General features: G+C 42.7%; 1 protein-coding gene across 3 annotated transcripts in view; it reads left to right on the top strand.

Moving 5' to 3' along the window:
• The window catches only part of EXOC3L4 (exocyst complex component 3 like 4), a 50,883-nt gene that overhangs the window by 13,699 nt on the left and 16,863 nt on the right, over nucleotides 1–20,321 (top strand). For 2 of the 3 annotated variants that reach the window (XM_079987836.1, XM_079987838.1), the window contains exons 5-9: nucleotides 1,132–1,249; nucleotides 2,522–2,641; nucleotides 4,393–4,493; nucleotides 12,215–12,304; nucleotides 19,674–19,788. In XM_079987836.1, the coding sequence (XP_079843962.1) occupies nucleotides 1,132–1,249; nucleotides 2,522–2,641; nucleotides 4,393–4,493; nucleotides 12,215–12,304; nucleotides 19,674–19,788 (544 nt within the window). The remainder of the gene's footprint in view (nucleotides 1–1,131; nucleotides 1,250–2,521; nucleotides 2,642–4,392; nucleotides 4,494–12,214; nucleotides 12,305–19,673; nucleotides 19,789–20,321) is intronic. The other variant, XM_079987837.1, reaches the window with a different exon arrangement.

Raw genomic sequence — 20,321 nt, 5'->3', positions numbered from 1 at the left:
CCCCTGGATAGTTAAGTCGCAGATATTGTTTGGTCCATGTCACAAGCTATAGGTGCTGCAGTGTTCAGTAAAAAAGGTAAAGGACCCCTGGACAGTTAAGTCCAGTCAAAGGCAGCAATGGGGTTGTGGAGCTCATCTCGCTTTCAGACAGAGGGAGCCGATGTTTGTCCACAGGCAGCTTTCCGAGTCATGTGGCCACCATGTCTATACAACTTCTGGCGCTACAAGACACTGTGACAGAAACCAGAGTGCACGGAAATGCTGTTTACCTTCCTGCCACAGCGGTACCTATTTATCTACTTGCACTGGCGTGCTTTTGAACTGCTAGGTTGGCAGGAGCTGGGACAGAGCAATGGGAGCTCACCCCATCGCGGGGATTCGAACCGCTGAGCTTCCGATCAGCAAGCCCAAGAGGCTCAGTGGTTTAGACCACAGCGCCACCCATGTCCATGTGATTTCCATGTGATCAAGATGTAGCAGGATTGTACCGCTGACCCCTCCCACATGCTTGTGTGGATTCCTTCAGCCTCCCCTTCATATTTTTGTTACCCTGGAATCCAGTAATTACTAGGACACCATTGGAGGCTACAGAGTCACTGGATAATGAAATGAACCTGGTTCCTGGCTCTAGGTCTGATGCTGGTAATCTGCTTTGTGCATCTCTACATTTTGTAAAGTTTAAAATTAAGAAAAATACAAAACACTGTATGCTACAAAAAGTGCACACGAAAAGCATGCAAAATTATTATTATTATTATTATTATTATTATTATTATTATTATTATTGTATACTGCCCTTCCAAAGATCCCAGGATAGTTCACAACAGAAAAATACAAAATGAGAATACAGAATGCATAGTAAAACAAAAACAAACCAATAACCCTTCTCTGACAAAAACATTTTAAAAGCCATAGATTTTTAAAATGTGTATGTTAGTAAAAATAACACACCAAAATGAATTAGATTAGGCACCACCCCAGCTGCTGCCCTCCTTTCCTTTAAAGTGATGGGAGGGAAAGACTTTGCCAAGACCAGTTAGGTATTTTCTGTAAGCCAGATTCTGTCCACAGGCTTCTGGAAGAAGGTCCCAGATGTAGAAACATCATGGAATGCTGTTTTTGTTTTTGTAGTGAAAATCTCTTAGGATGCCCAGATCTTAAACCAGAAATAAAAACTGAAGCTCTGCCGGATTTGTTAACTTCAGAAGATTTAGACAAACTGAAGAGCAACTACGTTAACTCTGTCCAGGTAACATCTCAATTTCCTTGTATAAATCAAAGGAGAGAGTGGGGAAGTTTGCATCACTGATTGAATCCTTTGAAACCGAACACATGCTGCTTTTATTCCAGACTGTAGCATTCAGTGCTCCAACTTCCTTTGGAATGAAGTGATCGCCTTAGAAAATGCATTTATGGATGGGATCCAAAAGCCCCTTAAACTTCCACAGGAGCAATGCATTATTTGTTGAATGGAGATTCCTTGTCTACTTCCTGGTTTACATATGGGGATGGGGGTGGGGGGAGTTCAATTCAATTATCATTTAAAGGCAAACCTATCCAGTGCTCAGGTATGCGGGTGGCGCTGTGGGTTCAACCACAGAGCCTAGGGCTTGCCGATCAGAAGGTCAGCGGTTTGAATCCCCGCAACGGGGTGCGCTCCCATTGTTTGGTCCCAGCTCCTGCCAACCTAGCTGTTCGAAAGCACGTCAAAGTGCAAGTAGATAAATAGGTACCACTCCAGTGGGAAGGTAAACGTCATTTCCGTGCGCTGCTCTGATTTGCCAGAAGCGGCTTAGTCATGCTGGCCACATGACCCGGAAGCTGTACGCTGGCTCCCTCGGCCAATAAAGCGAGATGAGCACCGCAACCCCAGAGTCGGTCACGACTGGACCTAATGGTCAGGGGTCCCTTTACCTTTTGCCTTTAACAGACCCTAGGCCACAACAAAGGCATGCAGTAGGGCATAATCTCCAACATTTCTCCGATGAAAATAGGGATGCAAGGAGCATTGAGAAGTGAGTGTGATCTCTTTTCATCAAAGCCCCATGACGGGTTCATTTAGTGTGCAGTACACATTATTGGAAGCAATTTCTCCTAATATAATGAACTTTTGTATGTTATTTTTACTTTACCCCAATAATATGTATTTTATACACATTACTTGCCTGGAGAACTGCATTGCTAAATTCGGCAAATTCTCAAGGATGTGTTTTGCGGTTCAACATATCGTTTGCAAAAGGGAAGATTTGAATGGTTTGTCTTTAAATGCGGACTGTATTGAATTCTCACCCACCCACCCACACTTAGCAGTGGGCCACACTGTTTTGCAAGGCAGTTTGTCTGCCCTTGCTGATTTTTCTCAAGCAGCAGAACTTGACTAGCTTCCAAAGCATCTTTTGGTTCCATTTTGAAAACTATTTTACTGGAAAGCTACAAGGAACTGGGATACGTGTGCATAAAATAAGTGTCTGCATATATGATTATGTTGATCTGTGTTGTTCCCCTTTATCTAAATATTTAGCAGGAAACCAAGAACTGCTTGGAGAATATTTTGATGCTGGAGACCAAGGAAAAGTGGAAAGGACAGCCAGATGAGCGAAAAAACCCATACGATTCGTTGCTGTCCTACGATATTCAAACGGTATTTGCTGAGATTGTTCATAGCACATGCATGTTCTTTGATTCCAGGGAAATTGAAATATTACCTTCTGGTATGTAGGTGTCACACACTGTGCTAATTTATGTTAGTCACGTCCTCGGAGAATGTATTAGCAAAATGTAGTTTTATTACAATTTTTAACACTGCCACCCCTTGCTTCCTAGCTACAAATTAAACCTGCTGTCAATTGTGTCACAGACATAATAGGCAACTGATTTTTAGAGCCTTTTTAGAAGGAAGGAGGGAGTGCAGAGAACAGGGTTGTTACAAAAAAAATATTTGGTGGGGAGAAGCCACTTGCTACTAGGCCTGCGGCAGCCTCGAAGAAAGAGAAAGGAGGAGGGAGAAATTGGGGGTGAGGTGTGTGACCACAGCAGAATGACAACCTCCCACATTTAAAGAGAGAGAGAGAGAGAAATAAAAGCCCCTGCTATATTTAGGGATTGGGAGATCAATGAAGCCAGGAGGAACTCATATTTTTGCAATTTGCAATGGGCTGAGTCATTTCAGTTAAATAAAATGCAAAAGAAATAATAAACCCATACAGTGGTGCCTCGCAAGACGAAAAGAATCCATTCCGCGAGTCTCTTCGTCTAGCGGTTTTTTCGACTTGCAAAGCAAGCCCATTGACGGCTTAGCGGATTAGCGCTATTAGCGGTTTAGCGGCTTTTAGCGGCTTTTATCAGCTTAGCGGATAAGCGGATAAGCGGATAAGCGGCTTAGAAAAAGGGGGGGAAAGGGGGAAAAACCCGCAGGAACTCGCAAGACATTTTCGTCTTGCGAAGCAAGCCCATAGGAAATTCGTTTTGCGAAGCACCTCCAAAACAGAAAACTCTTTCGTCTAGCGAGTTTTCCGTCTTGCGAGGCATTCGTCTTGCGGGGCACCACTGTATTAGGAGAAAATAAAATTTAAGGTGAGGTGTTTTGGAGGCAGGGCTTTTTGTTCTGCTGTCATTACTAACGTTTCATGGGATCAATACATGTTTTCAATAATCAAAAAGTATATGGATTAGCAGAAGTGTTGGGAATTTTGTAAGGGGGTGCAGCAATTGCCTTTGTGTCCTGTTTGCTGGCTTCCCTGAGGATCGGCTTTGACCACCTTACAGAAATAGAAAGTTGGATGCAGCGGACCTGATTCAGCAGCAAGGCACGTCTTATGATGTTAGTCTAACAGGCTTCCTCAACCTCAGCCCTCCAGATGTTTTGAGACTATAATTCCCATCATCCCTGACCACTGGTCCTGCTAGCTAGGGATCATGGGAGTTGTAGGCCAAAAACATCTGGAGGGCCGAGGATGAGGAAGCCTGATGTTAGTTAAGGCACGGCCATCCCTCAGAAATCAGAATAACACAGGCCTACTGGTAGGGATGGAGCAGAAATGTGATTCCGTTTGCATTTAAAGGCAGCCCTGCTTAATCCACAATTTCTGAAATAAAATGAGATCCTTCAGAAATTGCACTTCTCAAAAGCTACACCCCACACACTTTTTTAAACCTTTCCCTGACCTTTGAAAAAATGATGAGGTGTTTTACTACCCCAGTTGGTTAAAATTCTGGCAAATAGATTTCCCTAGCCTCACCCAGGTCCTTCTTGTTTCCTCTTTGCAAAATGCAAGCTCTGGCATGTTCTGTGTCTGCCACACCTGAAAAAATCATTGAGGTGCCCATTATACTCATCAAACAAAGCCATTGCCTCTCTGCTTTTTGTTACATCCCTTGTCCCCTTTGGTCCAGCTCACCAAACAACACAGAAAGGTAGCCGGCTGCATTTGCGAAAAAGTGGAAGACGCCGTTCTCAAAGGTATCGTGAAAGAAGTGACAGAATTCCTACCACGGTAATGTCTGCTTGTTTCAAAGTACCAGTGTCTAAACTGGATCACGTTTTATGCTTAATGGTTCTAGCAAATAGGCATGATGGAAAAGCATCAGCTGTTCTGAGGACGTAGGTGAGGCTTTAGCCCAAGTGCAGAGGCAAATGCTTCCTCTTCAAATGAATCCAAATTCTGACTCTGACATCGCCAGCAAAAAGAACTTCAGACGGAAGAGCTGGAAAAGAAATCTGGGGCCTGTTTGACCATCTCTGCAAATCACAATGTCCTCATCACCAACTCGTAGTCAAATGCATATTGCTTCTCTAAGCATGAAGGACCCATTTTAGCTGGCCTGGCTAAACACAATTGATAAAACTATCATCCAATAACTCCTCCGACTTTTATTTTATTTTTGTATACAATTTTTATTAAATTTTCTAAATTACATTTCAAAATATTCATTTAAACAACCTTAAACCAATGACTTCCCTTCTTCTCTTTCTGTGGTTCATTTTGCATAACATACATCCCTGCATATTTTACATAAAGTAAACCATTCAGTAGTCAAAACAAAATAAAAAAATTCCTTCCAGTAGCACCTTAAAGACCAACTAAGTTAGTTCTTGGTATGAGCTTTCGTGTGCATGCACACTTCTTCAGATACCAAGAGCTAACTTAGTTGGTCTTTAAGGTGCTACTGGAAGGAATTTTTTTATTTTGTTTTGACTATGGCAGACCAACACGGCTACCTATCTGTAACTTAAACCATTCAGTAGTCCATCAAAACTTATTTACACTGTTGGATTTATCTTTTTTTTTAAAATAATATTTATTAAAAATTTTCCAGAATAAAAAGGAAAGATAGCAAGAAAGAAAGAAAAAACAAATATGATTTACACTTAGTTTCAGTGGCATCTTTCCCGGACTTCCCCCCCTCCCCCTCTTGTATTCCATTTCCCTTAAATTGATTCCACAGATTCTTACCCCAAATTTTAAAACCTTATTTGTAATTTTAAATAACCCATTTATTCCAAATTAATTTATCTTATTTATCTTAATGAACCATTTCTCCTTATATTTTATATAATTCCCTAAGATCGACCCCATTTCCCTTCCATGAATTCAACAAACATGAAAAAAGAAAAGAAAGAAATAATATATAATTTTACAGCCTTTGGATTCCAAATCTCCCCCCCCCCCCATTCCCCGGTTCCAATCCCCAAAGTTCATCCATTGTCTACTGCCAGCCTGGTGTATCCACGTCTATATCTCAACTCCACTTTGCCGTCTTTTGATAGCTTTTAATTTCAGAAAGTCCAATCTCGAAAAAACTCTCAGAAAAAGTCATTGTTCTTCCATCCAGACCTCTATGTTTAAGAGTCTAACTTAAATTCTATTTCTTGGTCCTTTTAAAGTCTGGATGTTCCAAATACTCCGGCTTCAAATTTGGTCCAGCTCTTATTCCTCAGGTTGCTTTTTCCTGTTCTGCTGCAGAAACCTTCTAATTCAGAAACTTCTTGTTCTCCACAGAGGCTTTTGTTATTCAGGAACATAACTTGCGTCAAGTCCCTTCCTTTCTTCAATAGATAAATCCATTGTCTCCTTTAGTATAGAAACCTCTGTAGACAAAATAATGCTTCGTTTTTGCAGCTTTCCCAAGAGATAACAGATCCTGCTCAAATTCATAGTATTTTTCCACTTGCTGCTACTGTTGCAATGTCCCAGCCTCCCTCTAGAGGGAATATGGTAACTTAATTTCTTTCAAAATCAGACCCAAAAGTCAAATAACTTGTTGCCTTTATTTCCAATAATTTATGTCCAAATTGTAACAAATCTAACCAGCAAAGCCATCGTAACAAAGTTCTCTTTTATTTTCCTGCTTTGACAGCTACTTTGACAGCTGTCAAAGTTTCTGTGTCTCTTCACCAGTCTCTCATAGCGGATCGTTCCCGGTTCCCGGGGGGGTTGCATTTTAGTTCCCACAAATCAGTCTTCTCCTCCAGCACAATTATTGTAATTTCCCTTCGTGAAGTTAAAAATTTTTCTCAGGTAAACAAGTTCATCTCTCGATCTTAGTTGTCAAATCCTTGTGTTGAGCCATCTACAACAGGGGGGGCGGACTTCCTTTTTGCACCCCCCCCGCTCGCTCCAAATTCAAAGATCAAATTTCCCTTTTAAGTCCAATCAATTTACTCACGGGTTGTTCCTTTTAGTCCAAATCCGAAATTTTCAAAGAAGAAGTCGTTGCTCTCCGCCGAATGGCATGCGGCTTCGCTGGGCAGGGGAAGCATTGGACTCACAGCACCACACACACACCCGTCACCCGCTCCGCAGCCTTTAAAAAGGCTCCTTCACGGGTCGGGGGGCGCAAACGGTGCCTGCCGAGTCACCAAGTCCATGGGCATCTCCGCCCATGGTTTTTGAGGGTCCCCGCGTCGCCAGCACGGCAGGACCTGACCCCTACCCAGCCGACTCCCTCCGGAGCTCGGAGGGAGTCCGCGATTCGGCGATGGCGCCGACCCGGAAGCTTACACTGTTGGATTTATCTTAATGCTACCAGCGTTTTTAAATGAACCCACCTCTCATGGTGACTAATGTGTAGATTCTCCTCTGCAGCTAGCTTGAGCATAAGCCTAATGCTCTCATACCTCACTGTGGGTGAGTAGGTCTCGTGATAGTCTTCACCTGGTACCTGTGCAAAACCTCTGGCTACCAATCTGGCTTTGTGTCTGACTACCTTGCCATTTTGATCTGTCTTCGCTTTGAAGACCCATTTGCTTCCAAGCAGTTTCATTCCTGGAACTACTGGAACAAGGTCCCATGTTTTGTTCCTTTCTAAGGAATCAAGCTCAGCCTTCATGGCATTTAACCATGGCTCAGCTTCCTTTGAATCCAAATCCTGGATTTCTTGGAAACTTGAAGGTTCAAATACCTTTTTGGAGCTTTTAACAGCTGTTACTGCTATCTTGGCAAACTCATCAGCAAATCTCTTTGGAGGTCTGCCTTTTCTGGCTCTCTGTGACCTGCGAATTAGCCTTAAGTCTTCAACACTTTCCTCTTCCTTCTTAGGAGAAAAGTGGCCTATTGTGAACAATGGTTCCTCCAATTCTTGATCAGAGCTTTCAGAGGGTCGCATAGAGGCTTTCGCACTCTTGAAATCCTCTGAATCACCCGATTCAGTTTCAGACTCAGAATCAGAACCTTCATCAGTGGGTGTGGGTTGCTGTGGCTGCTTTTGATTATCCTCAGTCTCATCACTGTCATCAGGATAACATTGGAAAATTCCCACATTCTCCCCCCACTTGGCATTGTACTCAACACTTCTTGTGAGCTTAATTGTCTTAGAGTCAGTCATCATTATTCTGTAAGACCCTTTCTGATAACCTAGAAAGATACCATGCAAACCACGCTTGTCTAACTTGGAGCTTTGTGGTGAATGAACCCACATGTCAGAACCAAAAATTTTCATGTGTTTGATGTATGGTTTCTTGCCAAACATCTTCTCATAGGGGGTACAACCAATCGCTGAAGATAACCTGCGATTATAACTGTAAGTAAAACACGAGAGAGATTCAGCCCAATAACTCTCTGGAAGATTTGCATCATGCAGCAAGGTTTTTAACCCTTGAAGCAATGTTTGATTTGCCCTCTCGCAAAGTCCATTCTGCCATGGCGAGCGAGGACTAGACAAATTGTGTTGAATTCCTTTCTCAGTCAGAAAAGCTTCAAACTGCTGAGAAGTGAATTCCCCCCCACGATCAGTGAAAAGAATTTTTATCTTCTTACCATGCACATTTTCCAACCAAGCACAGAATTCCTTGAACCTTGGAAAAGCCTCTGATTTCTGCTTGAGATTATACACATAAACATACCTGGAAAATGCATCAATGAGAACCATGAAGTACTTGTTTCCACCCAAAGAGGGCGCTAGTGGTCCAACCAAATCAGCATGAACAACCTGGTATGGTTCTGTAGCTTGCCTACTAGACACCTTACCTTTCGCAGCCATTTTCACCTTGTTTGCTGCGCATGCCTTGCACTTCATGTGGTACCTGCAGGGTTTAATAGTCATACCTTCAACCAAGGCAGGCATTTTAGATACTGCCTCAAAATTCAAATGACCAAATTTTCGATGAAAATCATGAATACATTCTGCATGCAAACTTTTGTTAGTACCTGCAATGCAACAAGTTTCGTCCTGCACAACATCATCATAATACAAAACATATAAACGATCAACATATTCAGCATGCAATACATAATCATTTTTCTTTGTGATGATGCACTTTTTGTTCTTAAAGGAAACGTCAATTTTCCGCTCATTCAGCTGTCCAACGCTGAGCAGAATATGTTTGGCATCTGGTACTTAAAGCACATCTTTTATCGATAAGTCCAAACTGTGAAGAACAACAGTTCCGTAGCCTTTACTGGGAATTGTGTGGTCATCCGCCTGGTGAATCGCACCTTCCTGCGGTGTAAAAGACACGAACAGTCGCTTATCGTTGCACATGTGGTGGGTCGCTGCTGAATCAACCACGAAGAAAGATCTAGACGTCTTCTGGACCTTTGCAACTTTTGGAGTGAAGCGTGAGACCATTGCCTTGTGCTGCGTTGTCCTGGACACCGGACCTTTGCCTTTGCTCTGGCCTTTTCCACGCGATGAGCTTTCGCTGCGCTGCTCTGTCTTGGCCCTGGGATATTTGCATTCCCTCTTCATATGGCCTAGACGTCCACACGAGTAGCATTTCACTGCCTTCAAAGCTTTGGCACCATCTGGTGGTTCCACTGCACTCTGGGATGACGTCTGTGAAGACTCCCCCTTACCCATGCAGCTATCACCCTGGCGGTCTGCTTCATTCTGAATCATGGCAGTATCACAGGCTACTCTGAGCTGAGCATGTGGCTGATTGGCATCAGATTCCCCATTTGCATCAGCCAGCCTTCTGCAGCTAGCCATCATGACTCTGGCATTAGCCTTCTGCGTCATCTCTGCTGCTTTAAATCAAGCTGCTTTATACAAGCTGCGTCTCTGCTGCTTCAAGCCTCATTCCAAAGGCAAGTTCAAAAGTGCTTTCTCTCTGCTGCCTTAAATCAAGCTGCGTCACTGTTTTCTGCAGCTGCTTTATTCCAAAAGCACTTTGAAAAGTTACTTTCGGTTTCCCCCAGCATAGGAGCTTGTTCTTTTGAGCCTTTGCCTGTGCCCGGCAAAATGGCCATAAAAGTTCAGAGTCTAGCCATAAAGCCATTAATTAGAAGCTGGCAGGCTGCCCGGAGCATGAGCACATACCTCATCAATCATCTTGACGGCAGATACCGTCCGATCCGTCCCTCTGCATTCCGATCCTTTTGCCGGCATTCAGATGACTGCGTCTTTCTTCTGGGCCCATAACCAGGAATGTTGAATTTGCAGTGTCCCAAGCACAGCGGAATGATGAGGAGTACGTGCCACATACTCTATATTACTTTATTTACACTTCAAAGCTGGTAGATTACAGAAAAACATCTTGCCTCTGCCGGAGCAGAGAAAGCATCCTCTCTCCTCTGATGCACGGAGAGAACACAGTGAGAACAGTGAAAAACAGGAAACCAGTGTACGTCACATCCAGTCTCCTTTCCCGTGGGAAAACCCAACAGCACAGACTGTGGAATGTAAACACCTGTCTCATGACAAGCACTTCGCTGCACAGTGAAGAGAGCAGAAACCAACAATTTTCACCCATATATTCAGTAAATATTTTCCAGTCTTCTTTATACATGTGTTCTTCTTGTTCTCTTATTCTATATGTTTTTGTTTTTTAAAAAATAATTTTTATTAACTGGCCAATCACATCAAATTAAATCACATCATATAAATTCCGAATTACAAAGCCAAATTTTTAAATTTTGTTGGGGGAACCCATACTTCAAGATCCAAAGGGGAATTCAGATCATCTTCTTATTACTGCGTTAATGTCCAAATCAGTCCCAATCAGTCCAAACAAAGTTCATAATTCTATCCAGTCTTATCTTGGTGTTGCCACATCATATCTTGTTCGTATAATTTCTCTTTTTCCTTTACAATCTCTTCTGTTAGTCTCTTTAAGCCGATAGCAAGTGTAATAATCCTGTGTGGATTTCCCGTTCCTTCACTAAGTCCAGATGGTTTCCATATATCTCCTTCGTAGATAACATCACTTTATCCATTGTAAATTTTGGCATTTGTCGCTCTTAAGTCCCACCGAGGAGTTGATTCACGATATGTAAACAACTCTATTTCTCTCTTTCTCCTCCCAGACCCAAGAGCTCCCACAATGCCTCACAAAATGGCAAACGGCATTTTTTCCTGACTGCGTCACTCCAAAACTCTTAGCTTTCCAGCTTCATCTTGAAACATTGCTTTGGATCGAAAGTTTATCTCCACACAGCCTTAAATCCACAGCTTAAGTCCTTAATTTCTGACTCATTAGGGGAGGGGGATTCTTGTTAAATCACATAAAAAGGTAGAGGCAGGTTTTTCCCCCCCTTCCCCCTCAGTCATTACCGTATCTTGACGTTCTTCTCGTATTTTATTGTTGTCTTGTTATCAGAGATCTCTTCTGTCAGCAGTATTTACTCCCCTTTTTCCTTGTTGTATGTGCAATTAATCATGTCCAAATTATTTCTTTTAAAGATCATTGCAACCAGCGGCGCGAATCGGGGACGGTGTCGAGGAGTGCCGAAAATCCCACAGGAGGGCTTTGTGCCTAGTGCCCCCACCCCCACAAATTCGGGGGTGGTATAGGGCACAGCAGGCAAGGGCCGTCCCCCCCATAATCCTGGGGGTGTTAAGGAGGCTAATTACCCCCATCATAGCCTCCAAATTACCTCGTGTGGGTCGGAGAGATGTTATTGTCAGCCATCTTCCGATGCGCCACCTAGTGGCCCCTCTCTTATTCTATATGTTAAATCTGCAAGCTGCACATATTCCATCAGTTTAAGTTGCCATTCTTCTTTGGTTGGGACCTCACTTGTTTTTCATTTTGGGGCTAACAAAACACGGGCCGCAGTAGCGGCATACATAAATAGGCTTTTTTAACAGTTGGGAATTATCCCCAATGAAAAGGACTCTGGTTTTTTTTTGAAAGGTACTTTTAAACGGTTTCCCCCCCAAAAAAAAAAAATAATTATATATCATTTCCCAATCCTCTTTTACCAGTCCACAACATATGATAAAATGTACCTTAAACATCATTACATCTCCAGCACTAATGTGATTCGGACGTATACATTTTAGCAAATCTACTTGACATTAAATACCATCTGTAAATCATTTTCAAAGATGCTGTTCACATGCTGTGAACTTCAAATCGCTCTCCCAATTTTTTTCCCAGCTCCTCTGACTTTTAAAAAACCCACATTAGACAGTGGAGTTTGTTGTAAAGGAAGCCAAGCTGTGAATTCTCCAGCCAGTAGGTTATTCCTTAACCCCGTGGCTCTTGGACTAGACCAGTGTTTCCCAAACTTGGGTCTCCAGCTGTTTTGGGACTACAACTCCCACCATCCCTAGCCAGCAAGACCAGTGGTCAGGGATGATGGGAATTGTAGTCCAAAAACAGCTGGAGACCCAAAGTTTGGGAAACACTGGACTAGACAGACAGGATTTCTGCTAATCCTCAAATGCAGGATTCTTCTAAGAGGAAAGGATGCTGAAGTCTGTGGTGTTTATGCTTGTTCTGTGTTTATCACTGGTTAGTGGCCATTTTTAATTAGCCACAATTTTATTACAGCTTTGGGAAAGCATTTTTGGACCAAGCAAAAGATCACCCCCAGTTTCTGATGTTCATGATGGCCTACCTTAACAGCTTCCAGGACTTGAGGTAAACCTGGTTTTTTTTCCCTCACCCTGTGTTTGAAGAGGAGATGTTGGACCAGATCTTAGGATTTAGCACAGAAGGCAATTTGGTTGTGTCCTTTTGGACAACAGAACATCCAGGGATCGTTTTGCAGGGAAAATACAATTCCTCAGTCTCCGCACATTGTGCTGGGTGGAAGTACCAGTATCAGGGGAACTTATCCAACAAAGATAAATTAAGGTGTGACACAAGTTCCCTATGCCCATTTTACTGCCTTACAATTTCTTTTTAGAAAGCAGCCCTGCACAAAAATTACTAGTGCACCCCCAAAAAGATGAACCTGCCCACTAAGAGGCCAGTAACCCCCTTTTCCATTCTGGTTATGGAGATAGGAAATTAGACACACACACACACCACTTTCATACCCTCCAACATTTATCCAATGAAAATAGGGGCATCTATTATTATTATTATTATTATTATTATTATTATTATTATTATTTATTACACTACCCATCCTACCCATCTGACTGGGTTGCCCCAGCCACCAACATACAGTATATAAAAACATAATAAAACACTAAACATTAAAAAACTTCCCAATACAGGCATGCCTTCAGGTGTCTTCTAAAGTTTGAATACAGTGGTACCTCAGGTTAAGAACTTAATTCGTTCTAGAGGTCTGTTCTTAACCTGAAACTGTTCTTAACCTGAGGTACCAATTTAGCTAATGGGGCCTCCCGCTGCCGCTGCACTGCTGGAGCGCGATTTCTGTTCTCATCCTGAAGCAAAGTTCTTAACCCGAGGTAATATTTCTGGGTTAGTGGAGTCTGTAACCTGAAGCGTATGTAACCTGAAGCGTATGTAACCCAAGGTACCACTGTAGTTACTTATAGCCTCCATCTTGGCTCAGGGGTCGTATAACTCCATAGCCTCCAACATCTCTCCAGTGAAAATAGGGATGTCCTAAGGAAAAGTGGGACATTCCCGGATCAAATCAGAAACTGGGACGGCTTCTGTAAATCCAGGACTGTCCCTTAAAAATGGGGACACTTGGAGGTGCATTCGCCCATAGTCACCATGGAAATCAATGCAATAAAAATTAACATGCAATCAGAAAGACAAGAGAGACAAAAACACATTATCATCTTACAGCCATTCAAAATCTATTTAAACACAAAATATAACTAAAAGCATTAAATATATATATATCAGTAGCCCATTTCACATATGTAGTATGTTTTTAGATTTTATTTTATGCACTAGCATTATTCTGCCTCTAGGTGGCAGGGCACCTCCAGTAATTAGCAAGACAGTAGAAGGGGCTGGAAATAAATTCAGCTTGTTACTGTCATTTTTTTTATCCACAGAAGAAACCCAAACAGGCAATTAAAAGAAAAACAAGAAATTATTGTGTAAACGTAAATATACATTTTTTTGTTTTGAAGGATTAGTACACCCAGCAATGTGTGGGATGCATTTTTTTCTCCAAACATGGTTAAAAAACAAACAAAAACAATTGCAATGACTAGGGATGAGCAAATCTGTCAGTGTTGATTGTACATAGTTTCTTGTTTTTCCCGCCTTCAATTCACCACATTTCTGAACCAGTTGGCAATTTTAAAAAGAAGCTGCTCGTGAAAATTCACCTGCATTTTAGTGTACATTTCTCCTAGTGTTGTTGTTGTTGTTTAGTCGTTTAGTCGTGTCCGACTCTTCGTGACCCCATGGACCAGAGCACGCCAGGCACTCCTGTCTTCCACTGCCTCCCGCAGTTTGGTCAGACTCATGCTGGTAGCTTCGAGAACACTGTCCAACCATCTCGTCCCCTTCTCCTTGTGCCCTCCATCTTTCCCAACATCAACATCAGGGTCTTTTCCAGGGAGTCTTCTCTTCTCATGAGGTGGCCATAGTATTGGAGTCTCAGCTTCAGGATCTGTCCTTCCAGTGAGCACTCAGGGCTGATTTCCTTAAGAATGGATTGGTTTGATCTTCTTGCAGTCCATGGGACTCTCAAGTGTCTCCTCCAGCACCATAATTCAAAAGCATCAATTCTTCGGCGATCAGCCTTCTTTATGGTCCAGCTTTCACTTCCATACATCACTACTGGGAAAACCATAGCTTTAATTATACAGACCTTTGTTGGCAAGGTGACATCTCTGCTTTTTAAGATGCTGTCTAGGTTTGTCATTGCTTTTCTCCCTAGAAGCAGGCATCTTTTAATTTCGTGGCTGCTGTTACCATCTGCAGTGATCATGGAGCCCAAGAAAGTAAAATCTCTCACTGCCTCCATTTCTTCCCCTTCTGTTTGCCAGGAGGTGATGGGACCAGTGGCCATGATCACACATTATCAACTAGTATACACATTACTGCAAACAATTTCCTCCAATATGTAGATATGTTTGTGCATACTTTTTGCATATTTGTTGTTGTTGTTGCTGTATGGCATTGCAAAATTCAGAGAAGTGAAGATTTATAGGATAACTGTGTTCCTATTTGTGTATTGCGTTGGAAAGTATGAATTAGGTAGGTTTGCGTTAAAATGTGAAATGAATGAATTTCACTCCTTCATCCCTAGTTTGGGTTTCCTTTGGAATGAGCTACAGCAGAGACTTTGGTGTCTTTATGATATACAGTTTATTTTATTTTATTTTTAATAATATTTATTGAAATTTCCAAGAAAAAAGAGAAAAAGTAAAAAAGAACAAAAAAAAGAAATTACATGATCCCCCAAAAAAGAAACAAATACAAAGTACAGAAAAAAACAAAGGAAAAATAAGAACAGATTAAAAACAAATCCCTCTTTCTCTGTCCTATAATTCATTTACTTATTTCCATGACTTCCTCACACCTCCCTCCTTTGTATTCCAATTCAAATAGTAAATTCAGCAAATTTTTCCCTCGTTTTATCTTCGTTCTTTATCTTAAACATATTGTTTACATACAGTTTATTTACACGTATATGCGACCTGAGCCTATGATAAAGATGCTGACAGCATTAACACCCCAAGACAACTTTGCTTCTCCCATAGTTGCAGCCTTGGATTCAAACTGAAATCAAGCGTCGCTCTCACTCTCTGCCTTCCCAGCCTGTTGTTTTCCCCCTTCTAGCTCACGTCACTCAACTCCCCATTCTGGCCTTTTCTCTTTCTAATAACCAGCCGGTCGAGGGAGGAGCCCCACCCCTTCGTCATCTGGCACAGATCCATTTCCTTTGTTGCATTAATGGTGCACAAACCTAGGCTATCACCTCACCAAGAATTTGAATCCTTCCTCATAGAGCCAGTGTGGTGTAGTGGTTAAGAGTGGTAGACTCGTAATCTGGTGGCTTACAGCACATAAAAGCATTAGACATTAAGAAAATTTCTGATACAGGGTTGCCTTCAGATGTCTTCTAAAAGCTAGGTAGTTGTTCATTTCCTTGACATCTGGTGGAAGGGCATTCCACAGGGCAGGCGCCACTACCAAGAAGGCCCTCTGCCTGGTTCCCTGTGACTTCACTTCTTGCAGTGAGGGAACTGCCAGAAGGCCCTCGCCGCTGGACCTCAGTGGCTGAACAATGGGGGTGGAGACACTCCTTCAGGTATACTGGGCCGTGGCCGTTTAGGGCTTTAAAGGTCAGCACCAACACTTTGAATTGTGCTTGGAACGTACTGGGAGACAATGTAAGTCTTTCAGGACCAGTGTTATATGGTCTTGGCAGCCACAAATCCGCTCCACCCCATGTTTGCATTAAGCTGCGATTCAAAACATAGAAAGCTGTTTTACACCCATTGGGGCCATTGGGCCATGTAGCTCAGTACTGTCTACACTGGCCAGCAGTGGCTCTCCAGGGATTCAGGCAGAGTAAGGGCAGCAGCATCTTACCCATAGAGGCTAGTGGCGCCAAATTCTGGAGGGCGCCAGGGAAGAGGCGGAGTCTGGACACAGCACCTCCCGGCATCAGCTCGCCACCCTCGCCCGCCTCCGTCATGCCGCACTGAAGCAGCACCGTGCCCGGAGCCTTCATCTGTCGTGGCCACCGCGGCACGAAGCGGCCAGCTGAGCCGGGAGGCACCACGTCCAGCCTCCCCCTCTTCCCCACCGGAGGAGCCACCCTCCAGCCGCCGTCCGCCTCCTCCAGCCCTGCCAGCAGCACCGTCCTCCCTAAAAAACTCTGGGAAATGGGGGGGGCCGCTGGAGGGAGCTTTGCACCACAGCGCCAGATAAGCTTAAGGCAGCCCTGTATAAGTCATCCCAACCTCTGAAGAGCCACAGGTTCCCAGCGCCTGCTCTAGAGCCGGCATGCTGTTTCCAGGCACCAGGTTCACCAGTTCCTAGATTGTGTGCTTTGTTACACATGTGTGTTTTTTTTTTTACAATAATATTTATTAATTTTCATAGATAAACATAACAAAAAGGGGAAAAAAATTAAAAAACTTAAAGTACATAAAAAGGAAAAATAATTCAATTAGTTAATTAAAATCCATTTTCATAAACATATTGCTTGACTTCCTCTAATCTCTTCCATCTGAATTTCCTCGTAATTAAATGTAGCAGTTTCCAATATCATTATTTCATAAAACAATATTACAGTCATATTCCAATTTCCTAACTTTTCTTATAGTACATTTTCTTATTTATATATTTAAATCTAATTTAATCCTAGGCCTGATTAGTTCTTTCAAGTGGCTACATATCTTTAATATTACAATATTTATTCAAATAGTCTTTAAATTTCTTCCAGTCTTCTTGGTATTCCTCTTCTTTCTGGTCTCGGATTCTCCCGGTGTTACACATCTTAACCACAGCACACCACCTTCTCAATCACTTTCTTGATTAGATTAGAGACAAATTGACGGACTGGTTTCAATATCACCAGATGAATGATATTTTTAACAAAGATAAAATAAAACATGGCTTTAATAAGAGTAAATCAAACATAGAATTAATATTAATAGAAGGAAAGGCCAAATTATTAACCAGGGTCTACAATTAAATGCAGATGAGGAAATCAAAGTGGTAATGATGAAATGGGCAATAGATGTGGGTCACAACATCCAGTTTGAGGCATGGTCTAAACTCTGGAACAAGGGCATAAAATTTACTGCATGCACTGTATTAAAGGAAAACATCAGGAAGGTGATGTATCGATGGTATCTCACCCCAACCAAGTTGGCAAAAATGTACAGGATTAGAAGTGAAAGATGCTGGAAATGTTTAGATAAGGATGGCGATTTTTACCACATGTGTAAAAAAACAAAGGTGTTTGGGGACAGTGTATACAATGAACTTAGAAAAAAATGTTTACAGATACTGTACCTTCCCTAAAAGGCCGGAGGCATTTATTTTAAGAATGGTTGGGGATGAGATACCAGATGAGATGCTTGTTACACATCTTAAGCACAGTACGCCCCCTTCTCAATCACTTTCTTGAATCCATCCACTGCTTGACGGACCCCAGAACACAAATATCTCATGCAGCACCGGTTTTTCCTCCTTTCAGCCAGCAGGTGAACAGTGTCACCACCCTGGGATTCCCTCACGGATCCCACCCTGTGGCTGACGGCTTGGGGGGAATTCCATCACTCAGGAAGCAAAACACAGACCCGCTCCTAAGCCAACTGGCAAAGGGGGATACAGAGCTAGGCATTCTCATATCCTCCAACATTTCTCCCATGAAAATCAGGATATCCCATTCCATAATAATCATTCTACTATTTATAACCCCACACATCTTACTGGGTTGCCCCAGCCACTCTGGGCAGCTTCCAACATAGCTAAAAACATAAAACATTACATTTTTCTTTTAAAAAAACAAAACAAAAAACAAAACAAAACCTTCCCTATACAGGATTGCCTTCAGATGGCTGGGGGGTCGGATCATTCTATACCCTCCAACATTTCTCCACTGAAAAGAGGGATATCCTAAGGAAAAGTGGGGCATTCCAGGATCAAATCAGAACCTAGGATGGCTTCTCTAAATCAGGGGCGTCCCTGGAAAATAGGGACACTTAGAGTGTCGGTGTTATGTACTGACTTGAATAGGATCCAAAATGCAGCAGTCTGATTGGTCCTAAAACAATGCAGCTGTATGATTGGTGTGCAGGAGCCACCCAATCCAGCTCCAGGTGGAAGTGAATTCGCAACCTGATTGGCCTACAGGTGAATCCCAGAATTAGCCAATCACGTGGGGCCCATTGTGTAAATAATGTATATAAAGCAGACTTGCATTCCTCACTACTATGAGCTGAATAAAGAGCATGAAATCCACACTTGACTCCGAATATATTTCACATTTGCAAGAAATATAGAAACACAGGTTTGTGGAACTCCTCAAGGGATATCTCTGCACACCCCAGTTCCTGACCTGGAGGGAGGGGGAATCCATCTTGGAAGAAAGGTGGGGTAGAAATTTGAAAAGCCCAGCCAGCACATTTGGTGAAAAGACTCCTATATAGGATCTAAAAATGCACAGATGTATTAAAATATAATCAATTTGTTAACTGATTAATCGGTTCAAAGCCAAAACCTTTAATTGGTGCACGACTCCTCTTTCGATTCTTCTCTTTATCATTACTTTGAGTTCATTCTTACTGGTATGCAGCGATCAAGCTGGCCAGTTGCCATCTAGCATGCAATTTAATTTCAGGCTTTTAATTTCACCTTCGCTTCTCTTCCTAGCGATGGGAAATTAAGGCTTCTAATTAAGACAGAGGTTGGCAAAAATCAATTTGGATCTTTGGGAAAGGCCATTTATTTTGAAGTTGTTAAAAGAGCAAGGCGTTTAATCAGGATAACCAGCGGGAAAATAAGCGGCCGAAAGAAAACCTTAAATTTCAACATCATTCTATTTGGCCTTCTTTGATCTTCATCAGAAATCAGAGTGAAATTATTTAGCTCTGGGTTCCTAGACTGTTTGCTCTACACTAAATAGCAAGTAATGCGGGTGGCGCTGTAGTCTAAACCACAGAGCCTGGGGCTTGCCGATCAGGAGGTTGGCGGTTTGAATCCCCGCAACAGGGTGAGCTCCTGTTGCTCGGTCCCTGCTCCTGCCAACCTAGCAGTTCGAAAGCACATCAAAAGTGCAAGTAGATAAATAGGTACTGCTCTGGCAGGGAGGTAAATGCCATTTCCGTGCGCTGCTCTGGTTCGCCAGAAGCAGCTTAGTCATGCTGGCCACATGACCCAGAAGCTGTACGTCAGCTCCCTTGGCCAATAAAGCGAGATGAGCGCTGCAACCCCAGAGTCGGCCACGACTGGACCTAACGGTCAGGGGTCCCTTTACCCTTTACCTTTAATGCTTCATGCCTGTTGTAATCAGAGAAAGGGGGTGCAATTTAAGAGATAAAGGAGTATTGGCTTTGTAAATTACCCCTTAATGAACATTGACCTGTTGGCCTTTTCACTGCAGGATGAACTTGCAAACGACTTTTCATATCAACTGCGAAGAACTGGAGAAGACCCTAGCTGGTCTGATGCTGAGATACAGGAAATGCTTTTTAAATAAATTAAAGCTGGAAACACAGGTAAGAGGACTATTTGCAATTCAAGAAGACTGCGCTAGAACCCAGCTGCTGAGATTCCAAGCCGCAGCAGTTCTTGTTGATTTCCTCCATGAGATACCATCACTGAGCCAGGGTGTGTGCATGGGCAGATTGACACACCATGCATTCAAAGCACACCCACCACACATTTAAAGCACATGGCTTCCCCCCAGAGAACCCTGGAAACTGCGATTTGTTAAGGGTTCTTTGAATCATGGCTCTGTAGCAAGGAGACCGCTGCTCCCAGGATTCTGAAATGAGAAAAGGGACTTACCGTAATTGAATTGCCGTTATGAACTGATGAAATTTTATTTTATTATGAATCAGGCCTCTTTGAATGAGGTCAGGCCTCTTCGAAAAGCGGATGGGGGAGTATATCTTCCGAGCAGTTTAACTGACAGCTTTGTACATGTCCTTGGAACAACCCAAACCACATCTTCTTTCATGTGGTAGGAATGGGAGCAATTCTAAGAAGTCGGATACCTTAATTTCTCACCATCGCTGCTTTCACTTTC

Source organism: Podarcis cretensis, assembly GCF_951804945.1.
Source record: "Podarcis cretensis genome assembly, chromosome: 1".
Classification (NCBI taxonomy): Eukaryota; Metazoa; Chordata; class Lepidosauria; order Squamata; family Lacertidae; genus Podarcis; species Podarcis cretensis.
Note: the sequence above shows the minus strand (reverse complement) of the source record. Positions and strands in the feature narration are given on the sequence as shown.